This window comes from Trachypithecus francoisi, unplaced genomic scaffold (genome assembly GCF_009764315.1).
Source record: "Trachypithecus francoisi isolate TF-2019V2 unplaced genomic scaffold, Tfra_2.0 Lachesis_group3, whole genome shotgun sequence".
NCBI lineage: Eukaryota > Metazoa > Chordata > Mammalia > Primates > Cercopithecidae > Trachypithecus > Trachypithecus francoisi.
The window spans coordinates 115992673-116007442 of NW_022681468.1; the positions used below are offsets into that span (position 1 = coordinate 115992673).

General features: G+C 39.8%; 1 protein-coding gene across 1 annotated transcript in view; it reads right to left on the reverse strand.

The window, feature by feature from the left end:
- Nucleotides 1–14770, reverse strand: part of NEO1 (neogenin 1) — a 269841-nt gene that overhangs the window by 46563 nt on the left and 208508 nt on the right. Inside the window, 5 exon segments of the mRNA XM_033189458.1 lie at nucleotides 1318–1428; nucleotides 5378–5525; nucleotides 6753–6802; nucleotides 11063–11201; nucleotides 11577–11725. Of these exon segments, the coding sequence (XP_033045349.1) occupies nucleotides 1318–1428; nucleotides 5378–5525; nucleotides 6753–6802; nucleotides 11063–11201; nucleotides 11577–11725 (597 nt within the window).

The window sequence follows — 14770 nt, forward strand, 5'->3', positions numbered from 1 at the left end:
ATGGTGTTTAGCCTCCTGCCACACTATTTGGGGCTAAGTTTTTTACATTATGCCCAAGAGTTCAAAGAGAAACCGTATGTATAGTAAGATATAGTCCAAGATTTTACTGCATTCTAAGAAAAAAAAAAAAAAACCTAAACAGCTTTAAATACAAGACACTGCAATATTAATTTGGAAGGGAAAACAAAGAGATACAAGAACCTCTTCTGCCCCAAAGGAGAAAAATAAATTGCCTTTCAATAGTTACCATCTCTCTTGGTCCCACATCCCATTCCCAAACTCTACCAAGTAGAATGAGAAAGGCATAAACTGAGTAGTTGGAAGCCTGTTGTTAACAGGTGTTTAAGCATCACATTATAGCAATAGTACTAATTACTTACTCCCCTAAATAGTATGATAAATCAGAAAACATGAAATTTTAGAGCCACAGTTGATTCAACTGGTGAGAGACTAAGAGGCTTACAAAGGAGGAAATTTACATGCTCTTTCACATACACTGTTTTCAGGGCATAAATTACGACCTTAATTAAAAAATTAGTAAACTGAGGCCAGGCATGGTGGCTCATGTCTGTAATCCCAGCACTCTGCAAGGCCAAGGAGAAAGAATCACCTGAGCCCAGGAGTTCAAGACCAGCTTGGGCAACATAGTAAGAACCCTATCTCTAAAAAAATAGCTAAGTGCGTTGGCACACACCTGTGGTCTCAGCTACTCAGAAGGCTGAGGTGGGAGGACCGTGCTTGGGCATGGGAGGTCGAGGCTGCAGTGAACCATGACTGCACTCTAGACTGGGTGAGTTTGTTAGACCCCTTTTCAAAAAAAAAAAAAAAATTAGTAAAATGAGACTCAGAACAAGAACTCAGGTCTTTTGCCTCCCAAGTCCAGCACCTATCACTGATAAAGGTGCTACCTATACACATGCCTTTGGAAGTACTCACTGAACGAACAGGTGAGAAAAAGGGCAAGGTGTCCAGGACTAAAAGAAAAGGGAAACTGCCGTTGAAATAAAGGCATGATTTATGTGGCTCAGCCTTAAATTTTAGATCATCCATCTACTTAATGGCCTTGGTAAAAAAAATCCAACTTATAGCACATACACATTTTTATTTGCTCTAGTTCTGCTTGAAAGGACAGTTCGCTACAAGGCACTGCAAAAAATCCATTCCAGCAGCCTGGTGCAATACAGGAATGACAGCAGTGTGATACACTAAAGTTCAGACTTGAGCCATATCCAGCCCACGTCTGTGGCTTTCCAGTTAGACTCATTTGACTACAGTTAGTATTTACTGTGTGTCAGTCTTGCCGACTGTTATTCTTACCATCTAGGTCACTTTCAAAAGTTTCAGCAGACAGCCAGTCAGTTGCTGGGCCGGTACCATTGATTGTTAGAGCAGCCACACGGAAATTATACTCAGTCCCCCGATCGAGACCTGAGACCAAATGACAAAACCGACAACTGAAACCAGAGCTTTGGAAAAACAAAAGATTAATAATCCCTCATTAAGGCAAGTATCTCAGTCACCAACTCAGTATATAGCTTGACAAAGTTTCAGTTAAAGTTAATACAGTGTAGGCAAAACGCAAATACAACATAGAGTAGCTTCCATCTCCAAATAAAGCAAAGGCTGAAGCCCACACAATCTCACAATCTAAGAGGAAAACAGAAATGACTGAAGCTCCCAGGAGATTACAGACTTTTGTTTAAAAGCTTGAAGGTACCTGAGAGATCATTCAATGCAATCCCTTTATTGTGTTACAAAGAAAGCTAAGGCCAAAAAGAGGCCAAGAACAATGAAAGAGTTATAACAAAGGAACAAAGATATCTGGTCTTAGAAGGCACCAAAACCTAAGAAGGAAAGAATGCAAAGATGTAAATCCTATGGAGTTACCTCTGTTCTCCGAGCCACTTCACAACCATGGCAGAAAAATTTTAAGCACCAAATATGGTCTCAAAATCTATTCCTTAACAACCAATTGCTCATAGATTATATAGTAAGTAAAAGTGGAAATTGGCCCAACCCTTTGTTACGCAACTTTTAATTTATTACCAGCTAATAAAGTACGTGATCTACGAATGTATCAAAGGCAACAAAGATGCACACAGAAAAGTCTGTTCTACAAATCAGGGCAACAGTATTGAGAATGTAACTTGGCCAGGACACAAGAAAAGCCCTGGTTTGGTTAACTAATCCTGTCCCGTGGTGGGGAGAAGAGTTGGTAGGTTCTATCTCAACAGGCCTTCCTGACAATCTGTGCCCCACAAAGCAAGGAGCAAGACAAAAGGGAGGAGCAAAATGCCTGGACCCAAGTCAATTTATCTTCTTGAACTCAATGAACCAGAAAGTACTAGACTGTTTGTTGACAGATAATCATCTGGACTACTAGCAAACACTGCTCAGTGAAGCTCCTGAAAGAATTCAACCAATCATTCCCTGTCTTTTGGGGACAATTAGGATGTAAGAGAAAGCAAGCAAAAATGAGGTACCATGCAAAAAGGCTGAGTTTCCTCTCCCTCTAAGTACCCTATAGAGTTTATAGGCTACAACTAAGGTATACAATACATATCATAAAGATACGGCAAGATCTGTTTAGTGCTATAACAACAATTACTTCTGCCTAAAATTTAATCATATAATGTGTTGTTGGTAAAGGATCTTGGTGATCCATATTGCTCCCTAATACTTATCAGGCTTCAAGTTAATGCTTTAAGAGTGCAAGCATCTCCATTTTTGTTCACTATTGTATACTCAGTGCCAGAACAGGCCAACAAAAGTTCAATGAAATCTATTAAATGAATAAATCCAGATATGATTTTAAAATGTAAGAATTTTCTTGATAAATATAAAGCCATTTTTACCATAAAAATTCTATTTTGCTTACACATCAAATGTTTCATTGAGAAAATGAATAATCTCCTCATGGGCAAGGACCATATTCTTTTTTTAACAGCAACAGGAATGGTGCCTAGTATATAATAAATACAACTAAATATTCAAAATGAAAAGCCTTACGAATGGCAAATGTTATTTATCTGAATGTAGAGTAAAATATGAAACTGACTTTTTTTTTTTTTTGGAGAGACACTGTCCCTCTGTTGCCCAGGCTAGAGTGCAGTGGCACAATCACGGCTCACTTCAACCTCTGCTTCCTGGGTTCAAATGATCCTCCCACCTCAGCCTCTCAAGTAGCTGGGACCACAGGCGAGCACCACCACACCTGGTTAATTTTTATACTTTTTTTTTCCAGTCTCTGCTTATCCATTAAAATTTTTGTATTTTTTGTAGAGACACAGTTTCACCGTGTTGCCCAGGCTGGTCTCAAACTCTTGAGCTCAAGGAATCCGCCTGCCTCAGCCTCTCAAAGTGCTGGGATTACAGGAGTGAGCCATCATGCTCAGCTGAAACTGACTTTGAGAACATGTGTGGCCATTGCTCCCTTAGTGATATTTCTCAGCACCATCTACTGCAGTCATGATACGGACTGCAGCTAAGAGATGTGGGGTTCTTGTGAAGAAGCTGGAAGACTGAAAGATATGCCCCTGGAGACAAACATTCACCTTCTCCTATTTTGAAGGAAGTCAATCCCATTTGTGAGGTGAGGAGTGAGAAGCCTGCTGATTACCAGAGCACAGTTTTTCACTGTCAATGGCTCTCTCAATTTTTAGAAACTTATACCCATAAACAAGGGAAAACATTATGCTTTTTTTCTGAGACAGAGTGTTACTCTGTTGCCTAGGCTGGAGTGCAGTGGCACGATCTCAGTTCACTGCAGCCTCTGCCTCCCCAGTTCAAGAGGTTCTCATGCTGCAGCCTCCTGAGTAGCTGGGATCACAGGTGCGTGCCACCATGCCCAACTAATTTTTGTATTTTTAGTACAGATGAGGTTTCACCATGTTGGCCAGGCTGGTCTTGAACTCCTGACCTGAGGCGATCCACCTGCCTCAGCCTCCCAAAGTGCTGGGATTATAGGCATCAGCCACTGCACCTGGCTGGAAAACATGACACTCTCTGGCCCCAGATCTTGGTTCTCTCAAGAACCTGGTCCCTGGGATCCCAGGAAAGTGGGTGATGCCAAGCTTCTGTAATCCTTTCAATGTCTACCCCGGAGAGACAAAATATAAAGAAAGTTAAAGTTTCCAAAGGGTGATGAAATTAATTCTTGGGCTTGGATAATAATGACAATATCGCCCATTCTTATAGTTCTTATCCACCAGCATGCTTTGGAGTTTCCTAGCAAAAAAATTACCCAAGTCAGAGCTTTTGTCCCAAGATTAAACATGCCCTGTGACTACACTGTTACAGCTACAGATAACTCACACCTTTTGGTTGTAAATGTACTAGACTCAAATTCATCTGTTTGCTTGCAAAACAGATGGGCTCTATTGAGTGACAAAACTAAGCCGATGCAGCTGAGGCAATACTCCAACAGGCCCAGCCCATGTGAGTTTACTCCTAGGACAGAAGTAGGGTGATGGTGCCAAAGCCGAGGCATGTGTAACTGAGCAGGACAGAGTCTTGTCTTGACACTGCTAAACTAATAAAGGAGTGGGCAGGATGGGGTCTGCTCAGACTACAGTCGATTCTGCAGCCATATTAAGCATCTATGAAAATCCAATGGAACAAGGACAGCTTGGGGCATCTGTCTCAATTCTTTGTAGGCATGATCCCAATATTCACAGGGTGAAAGCACTTCATCTGGCTCCCATGTTTCTCCTGCAAAAGAACCTTACCCTTGCTTAGCCAACTCTACTTCCCCTACTTGAGGAAGACAGGGGGATTCTCTGTCATCTCCAGGGTGAACCCACATTAGATATACATTTGGATCCATTTTTACCAGGTATGCCACTTATTCTGTTGCATATGAAGGGAAAACTATACAGAAGGAGCTATGCCTGATAGTATTTTCTAAAATGTTATCGTGTCCATAGTCGCATATATGATCATTGCAATAAGGCAGCTATTCACAAATACTGTTTCAGGCCACGTACACACGAGTGGTGGTCGGTGTTACAAAAACCACTTTGTAGACCTCAGTTACCAACTAGACTGAGTGGAGTAATTTCTATGCTTATATAACTTTGTTTAATCATTTTTCAGATTACAAAAAAACAATAAATACATGCAAAAATGAAAACATGGAGAATGCAGAAAACACAAGGAAGGAAAAATCAAACTCAATCTCACCACTCAGAGATAGCAGAACCTTTAAAAATGTTTTCTACTAATCTTTATCAAGTCAGAAGTGGACTGAACCATTAAAAATTTTCTGAACCATTTTAAAATTGTGTAAGTCGACAGCTCAGAGCAGTCATTAGATAAGCATAATTCAATATCTGAGAAAGACACAGTCTACCTTTTGCCTATGTGCAAGGTAGCTTACCTTCAATCGGCTGAGACAGCTGTGTCCCGCTTACCAAGGTCTCAGTGACATCACTCTTTCGGGAGGCCTTTCGGTAGCGAATCTTGTAGCCAGTAATCTGCCCATTTTGTGTGGCTGGAGCAGGTGGCTGCCAGTGAATCATAATACTCTGCACAAGACAGGATTATAGAAAAAAGGCTGAATATATCAAAAGCTTGGTCCTATTTTACATATTTTTATCCTGATTTTACAGTGTAAAGAGAAGAAGCATAGAGGCAGCAAGGTACTCAAGAGTTTTACAAAGTTATTTAACAATCACTCAAAAATACCTTTAAATTCTAAAACCCTCAAGGATCAAATGGGAAGATTATACATTCAAGTAGTACCCTCTGGACCCCTGATCTCCTGGCTGTTTTGCCAGAAAGAAGATGTTGGCTAAAAGTCTCAGAAAAGTTTTCAGAAGGAAAGTATAAGAAGGCCAGAAGCACATGGATTAGGGAAGTAAACTATTATTAGGTATAAAGATTCTTTCCCGTGTCCAGTGCAGAAGAGCTGAAATCTTCATCTAAAACTCTCTAAAAAGAGGACGATTAATTAACAGCTGGTTGCCTCTTAAAAGAAAAAAAGGAGTCCTATAGTACTTTCTTATTTTTTTAGAGTAGGGGGTCTCACTCTGTCACTCAGGCTATAGTGTAGTTGCATAATCACGGCTCACTGCAGCCTTGAACTCGCGGGCTCAAGTGATCCTCTCACTTCAGCCTCCCAAGCAGCTGGGACTACAGGCACGAGCCACTGCATTTGGCTCTCTATAGTACTTCTTGAAAGGACTGAATATCTCAGTTGTCTGTGTAGTCCAGAATGGCTCTGAGCCTCTGAGAGGCATACATGGCCCTAAGAACACAGCAAACTTGGCTAGGAGGGACAGTTTGAGGAGATACAACCAATCTGACAGAGGTCTGCCTTTGATTCACATGGGCTCATCTCACAGCACTAAGGAACCATGTTATAAACAACTTATTTCCTTCTGCTGTACCACTAAGGTTCGGAACAGTTAACATCTAGAATGTAATGTTCTACAGAAAAAGAGCAATTTATTTGCAGAAACGCTAAAGTAGTTTTGGCGTCAGAGAAAGGAAGCAAAATTAAGGAGAATAAATGAGTTGGTTTTTAAGCCCAGCTTTAATGCAAGTGTAATATCTATGTCTTTTTATTTCTTTGCTTGTGATTTTTTTCAGTTAGGTTCTAATTTATAGGTTTAGTATTTTCAAATGCAGATTATTACAACACTGCCATTCATTTACTTTGATGCTTTCCCACAGAATCTCCCTTTCTATAAGCCCCTCTGAGGCGCAATAGTATACCAGTAAAAATGTACAGCAGCGTCATAAAGTTTTACCTTTGAATTTCTCACTTCCAAGGACAGATTCTGAGGAGCAGCACTGGGAACTAGAGAAGCAAACAAAAATTTTTTTTTTTTTTAAATCACCCACACATCACCCATCATGTGATCATCTTGGCTGGACTTTAAACAAATGCAAATCTCAAACACTGATTACGTGACGAGATCTAAACTAGCTGCGAATGCCCTTATGTTGACAATACTATGTGGATGACATATGGCCATTCCTGGTTCAATTTTTAACATAAGACACTTTCTTTTTTTTTTTTTTTTGAGACAGAGTCTCGCTCTGTTGCCCAGGCTGGAGTGCAGTGGCGTGATCTTGGCTCACTGCAAACTCCACCTCCTGGGTTCATGCCATTCTCCTGCCTCAGCCTCCTGAGTAGCTGGGACTACAGGCGCCCGCCACCACGCCTGGCTAATTTTTTGTATTTTTAGTAGAGACGGGGTTTCACTGTGTTAGCCAGGATGGTCTCGATCTCCTGACCTCGTGATCCACCCACCTTGGCCTCCCAAAGTGCTGGGATTACAGGCTTGAGCCACCACGCCCGGCCCATAAGACACTTTCATATGGGAAAGCACCCACACCCAGGTCAGGTTGTACCTTTGAGAAGTCAGATATTTATTTCAAGGATGTATAGTGGCTCTGAACTCTTCTAAAATCTCTCAACTTTTCTAGACCTCATATGTACTCAGAACCTTAAATGCATTCTTTTGAGTATTATTGATGATGGTTTATCTTTTTTTTTTTTTTTTGAGACTAAGTTTCACCCTTGTTGCCCAGGCTGGAGCACAATGGCGCAATCTTGGCTCACAGCAACCTCTGCCTCCTGAGTTCAAGTGATTCTCCTGCCTCAGCCTCCTGAGTAGCTGGGATTACAGATGCCTGCTACCAAGCCTGGCTAATTTTTGTATTTTTAGTAGAGATGCGGGTTTCACCATGTTGGCCAGGCTGGTCTTGAACTCCTGACCTCAGGTGATCCACCTGCCTCGGCCTCCCAAAGTGCTGGGATTACAGGCATGAGCCACCGCATCTGGCCCTGGTCTATCTTTATCTTGGCAGACAACCATGTTTTTCTGGAATACTGCAAGTGACTGAACGGGGTAATGACATTATGGATCAAAATGAGATATACATACATCAGTAAGCCTGGCTTTTCTTGTGGAGTTTCTAAGCTGGTTTTGAAGGCAGTTCCCAAGTAGAGCAAAGATATTTAAGCAATGACAGCTGGTAAAGTGAACCATCTGGCTTCCTGAGGCAACCAGATATCAGAAAATACTCATTTAGATGTGAGAAGTTTGGGACTGCTGGTTAAACAAACAGCCACATAACTTTAGTTCCTCACTTTTTTATTTATTTATTTATTTATTTTGAGACGGAGTCTCGCTCTGTCGCCCAGGCTGGAGTGCAGTGGCGCGATCTTGGCTCACTGCAAGCTCCGCCTCCCAGGTTCACGCCATTCTCCTGCCTCAGCCTCCTGAGTAGCTGGGACTACAGGCGCCCACCACCACGCCCGGCTAATTTTTTTTTTGTATTTTTAGTGGAGACGGGGTTTCACCGTGTTAGCCAGGATGGTCTCGATCTCCTGACCTTGTGATCCGCCCGCCTCGGCCTCCCAAAGTGCTGGGATTACAGGCGTAAGCCACCGCGCCTGGCCTAGTTCCTCACTTTAGAACATAACCCAGGGTTATCTCAAAGTGTGTGGCCCACACATTCTCTAATATCTCCCTTCGTATTGGTGAGAGCAAGCAAAGTAAACCAAATTTGTTTTCTCTGCACTCACAAATTGCTGACTTTAGCCCTTCTCTCCTAATCCACTCATGGAAACCTCTCTCTTTCTGTCTCTAACATTTGGTGACCAGGTATACAACTAAGTGCCCACTGTACTATAGCTTCTGGAAGACAAAAGAATATGTCTTGCTAATTTCTGTAATTTGTGCCCAGCAAAGTGCCTTAAGCCTACACTCAGAGATTCAGGTAATGAGGGTCTAGAGTAGAACCTAGGCACATCGTGTTTTGAAAAATGTACATTAATGATCCAGTCATCTCCATGTTAAGAAGTGACTGAGTTGCAGAGGCATCCAACATAGCTGTTATCATTGTCTTCATTACCACCATTATAGCAAAGATTTGCTGCATGGTCATTACATGGCAGGAACTTATTCCTTATAATAATCTCAGGACGGAGTTTCTATTATCATTCCCAGTTTTCTGTAGATCAGAAAACTACAGAAGAGGTAGAGGGAAGTTAACTTGTCCAAGATATTTGTTTCACCTGGTATCAGAACCAAGATTTGTGTTATTCCAAAGTGCTTCCCCTAGCCACCATGCTGAGATGTGTTCAGTTCCCACAGATACTGTAGTCAACATGCCAACACACTTAATGCAGTTAAAATTTGCCTCATGTATAGATTTAAGAGCCTACAGTAAACTTTTTTTTCCCTTAATTTTTCCCCAATATCTTGACTAACTGGCTTATGTAGTTCAGTAGCCAAGGTATAACCACCTACAGTTTGTTTTCTTTTTCCCAACTTTTTTTTTTTTTTTAGACAGCATCTCACTCTGTCACCCAGGCTGGAGTGCAGTGGTACAATCACAGCTCACTGAAGCCTTGACCTCCCTGGGCTCAGGTGATCCTCCCACCTCAGTCTCCTGAGTACTAGGATTAAAGATGTGTGCCACTCATGCCCAGCTACTTTTTTTTTTTTTTAAAGTAGAGATGGGGTTTTGTCATGTTGTCCAGGCTGGTCTTGAACTCTTGGGCTCAAGTGAGCTGCCCGACTTGGCCTCCCAAAATGCTGAGATTACAGGCGTGAGCCACTGCACCAGACCTCCCAACTTTTTAATCCTGAAAACTGTCAAGCCCATGGAAAACAGTAGCAAGAATAGTACAATGAATGGCTATTCTTTTCAGATTCACAATTATTAATATTCTGCAGCCTCTGCTTTATTTGTCTTACTCTATGTATATGTACACAGATTTATCTCTCTACATATTATTTCTGAATCATCTGAGAGATGACTGCAGTCATTATACTTCACTCCAAAATTCTGCAGTGTGTATCGCCACGTATCTCCTATGAACAAGGACATCCTCCAACAAAATGCACAATACAAAAATCACACTCAGAAATTTTAACACAAAAATATTATCTAATATAGCTAATAACATCTAATATTTACTATTGCCTAATACTGTAAGTATCTAACATTAAGTAATTATACCAATAGTGTCCTTTATGGCTGTTTTTTTTTTTTATGTCCAGATGCAGGATCCAAAGATCATACATATTTTATTTCATATGTCTTTACTCTTCTTTAATCTAGATTTTAGAATGATTCCTCAACCTTTTTTTTCTTTCACAAAACTAATATATTTTGAGAATCCAAGTCAGTTAAAATAAAAAAATTTTTTTTTGCAGAACTTCCCTCAATTGGGATGTGTCTCATTGTTTCATCATGATCAGATTCAAGTTAAATATTTTTGGGACTAATACAACAGAAGTAATATTGTGTCTTCCTCCACATATCACATAAGGAGGCACGTGATGTCAGCCTGTTCTTTTATTGGTGATGTTAAGTTTGACTATTTTCTTAAGGGAGTTTAGCTTCTAAAGCATGTGTATATAAGAGCTGTATACACATAAATAAATTTTAAAAAAAGACATTTTTCTAAAACATTAGATTTAGCTGAGTTTCATGAAACAACATATACCCTTAGTAAGTGCAATGAACTCTATCTTTTCTGTTCTATTCTAAAAATATACATATTTTTAAATGCTGGTTTTGGCCTACTTAATCTCTTTGGCAAGCTGTAGTTCAAAAAACACTGCTCTAGGTCATGGGTATGTATATAACTTAATTTAGAAATTCAGTCACAGGTGAGAAATACAACAGTCATAAATATGGAGGAACTAGAAAGACTAATTTGGCATGCAAATATGATTGCTAAGTAGAACAAGGCTAGTCTTCCAAAAGCCCTGGAATGGTCTGTGTCATGAACAAGCAATAGTATTTACTTACACAAAAGCTTCTGCTAAAAATATAAATGCTGAGAGCCTACTCAGTAAGAGGCACTTTATGTTCTGTGCTTTCTCACTGAATCTTTACAGCAACTCAATAAAGTTAGTATTATCTACATTTTACATGTAAAGAAAGGTGTTCAGACTTTACTAAAGTCGTATTACCAGAAAGAGGTAGAACTGGGATCTGAACTGAATCTTCTAGACATCAAAGCCCGTATCTTACAAGTAAACCACTAGGGGCACCAAGTGTGGTATATTGTTCCAGAGGAAGAAAGACTCACCATCTGACAATGTTCGAACAGCAACATCTTGTGTGGAGACTCCAGGACCATGTTTATTGTAGGCCACCACTCGGAAACTATACTCTGTATATTTTTTCAACCCATTAATGGTGAAAGAGTGACTTGAAACATCAACATCCTTGAATAAAATAAAACATTTTATACATACACAACTCAAGCCAAAAGAAAAGTTGAAAATTAAAGAATTAGCTATACAAATTCTATATTCTACATGAAACAGATTTTATCCCTTTTACATAAGGTTCTTTAACAGTCAAAGCAGATTAATCATAAACTGACAATTTACTTAGAAATACTGCTTGATGTTCAGTGACCGCTGCTGGTAAAAACTACACAATAAATCTTGGTACAAAGAAATAGAATCTGTCAACTTTTCATTTCCTATATATCTTTTTCTCCCTCAAATTTCCAGTCAACCAACTATTGAGTTTTGGAAATATATTTTGACTTTACTATTCCTATCAATGGTTTGAAAAGTTGCTTCACTTCATACCTGTTCTTTATCTGTCCCCTTTTCCATGTAGTACAATTTATAATTCTGAATTTCCCCATTGCCAGACACTGGTGTTTCCCACGTAACAGTGATGGAGGTAGGCGAGGTTGCATATGCACGAATGTTAGGTGCTGGGCCAGGGAGCTGAACTAGAAAGAAAAGTTTGAGATAGCAAGATATAAATGAAATGCTACACTCCTCAATAACCGTTCTTGGCAATATTGTCATATTGGCCATATTTTAAAAATAACAGAAGCTAAGAAAACAATGGATTTGATTGAAGTGGTTTTAGAATAATATATAAACACATTTTCCTTTTTATGATTCAAATCAAAGCCAGAAATTACATTGAAAAATTTTCCTTGTGGTTTATAAAATCCCAGTTTTGCAGTGGGCCTACACAAGACATAAAAGGCAACCACCACAGAAAGAGATCCTTCTTTTGTCGGGCGCTGTGGTAGGCACTAGGGATACAGTGATGAAGAGACTCCTGCCCACAAAGAACTCCCAGTCTAGCAGGAAAGTCAGACACATAAACAGTTACAAAAAACGTCTTAAGTGCTAACAGATTTAGGTAATGGTTATAACAAAAACAGAAAGACGAGAGAGTACACAATTCTGCTTTGGGAGGAGTTTGGGAGGGAAAAGGAGGATTGGTGAAGAATTCTTGGAGTCAAGCAAAATGAACACTTTCCTCAGATACCAAGGGGAAAATCATTCCAGTCAATGGGGTCAATAGGGAGAATATACAAAAAGACAGCGTTAAGTGGTTCAGCTTGGTTGAAACAGAGTGGATATGGGAGACAGAATGTTGAAAACAATGACCGATCAGATAGTGAAGAACCCTCTAATGTCCTGCTATTGAAGCTCACATTTTCTCTAGTAGGTGTTAGGTAACTACTGAAAAATTAGGAGCAGGAGCATGACATGATCAGATCTGTGTTTAGAAAGGACATGTGAACACATGTATGGAAGAAAACAGTAAAGGAACAAGAGTAGATAAAAGAATAATAATTGTAAAACAGCTCCCATTTATTGAATGGTTACAGTCAGTCAAGCACTAAATACTTGACATGTATTTTCTCATATAATCTTTGCACTAAACCAAATGAGATAAATATTATCATCCTCATTTACGGGTGAGGTTATGAAGTTAACAATCTTTCCTAAGTGATGGGAAAGTTAGCTCGTGGTGGACCCAGGAGTCGAGTACTTGCTGATTCTAAAACATGGGCTCAAGAGGACCTTTCAGGAGATGATTACAATATCCATGACAGGATGCATGTGACTGGAGGCCTGGATCACCGGCTGACTGCTTAAGTGTCTAGCTGGCTCTGTCTCCTACAATGGCTCACATACCTACCCTTTTACTATATTCTTTTTGTCTGATTGACAGGTTCCAGTTCCAATTTATACACAAATCCTGTGTAGCTGTCTATGCCTACACTTTGGTAGACATCTATATTTGAAAACATTTCTCTGGCACTAGTGTTTCTGTAATTCATTAGATTTAAAAACTGGGAAGGGAAAAAAAACTAACAAAATGTAAAACAAACTGGCTTTCCTGAATAACAGCACCATAGCTTAAGATTAATTTTGCTACCAAAGTAGAGAAATCTGAATATGGTTACTCTAATGGTTGTTTGCTTTAGTTATGAATCATGTTACTCACTTAAGTTAAGGGCGCATTTTGTGCAGCCTGACAGGTGGGATTTGTCACACTTCTGCTGCTATGGGAAACTTTCCTCTAACTTATTAAAGGAGAAGAAAAACAAAACACTCCCTAAATTCTCTTGAAATCATTTTCAATATATTCATTGGCCAAGTGTAGGCAAATATGATCCTAAAAAAGGTGCTAATGAATTCTTTCATTTCAGCTGTACAGTGGCATAATAAATGGAAAAAATGTTAAGTTGGTTTGTGAAACTAAATATGTAAAATATTTTCCAAGGGCTGGTTCCAACATTTACGCCTCCCCCACACAAGCTGAACACCTCCAGAAGAAATGCAAATCTCTCTTCAGAAACTGCTTCTCTTTTGCCAAAACATGTTAGTCTCTTCTCCATCCCTAAAATACCCTCACCAGAACCTGTTGCCCCTTCTACCTATATTCTTGTAACTATTTTCTTTTAGCCAAACTCCTTGAATAAATGGTTGTGCTTCCTACTTTCCTTAAGGTGATAACACATCACACTGTTGTCTATGGTACCAGACCATAAGCTCCTTGTGGACAGAAGTCAAGTCTTACTCATCTTTACATCCTGACTGCCTAAAAATTACCTCCTGACTGCCTAACACAGTGGCTGACACATGGTGGGCACTCAATAAATCTACTCTTCTTCACCCCTTTTCTTTCATCTCTAAATTTGACAATGACCCTCCCAGTGGTTCTCAACAATTTGACATATGAAGTGAAATGATAATGAAAACTACAGATTCTTTCCAAGGGAAATGTGAGTATGTACAGACTCAAAGATTTATTTTCATGTAGTTTCAGAAGGTTTACAGCTTCAGGATAAGACCCTCGCATTTCCTTCATTTCCATCATGACTTACCTTGCATGTGCACTGTTAGATTCTATTTCTGGGATTTGGGTCATGCAAATTCCTTCCCACAATAAGCTTGCTCTAAGTCAAATGCCTCAAGGCCAGCCTCAGGTCTCATCTTTCCCTAGGATCCTGCCTTGACTTTTCTATCTTTTACAGTAAGTTTTCTCTATTCTGTATCCTAGTATCTTTCATGAATGATGCTTCTATATGAAAGCTGATGAAGGATAACTGAGCTTGAAACCTAATAGAGTATTCCTGTTCTTGTCTGAACATAGATAACTGTAAAATTCAACATCCCACCTGTAATGAGAACACACTCTTCCCTTAAATCAACCCCCTGACTCTGTGATGGCCCTCTTGTTCTTGACTGGGTTTGATTCATATCTTCAATCTCTGTCACTGAGATGATGAAAGGTCTCCTATCTTGCCTGCTCCTTCTTTAAGGGAAGAAGACCTAGCTTGTTCATCCCTGCATCTCCAGTATCTTGCACATTACCTGGTATAGGGGATACTCAATAAATATTTGACAGGTGAGTGATTTGCCATGGCATTAGAAAGTGAAGTTCTCCAGCTTCTTGACTTATTCTACCCATCAGGTAAAGTTCTTAAATTATTTCTATAGTTCTACTGGTAAAGTCATTTAAT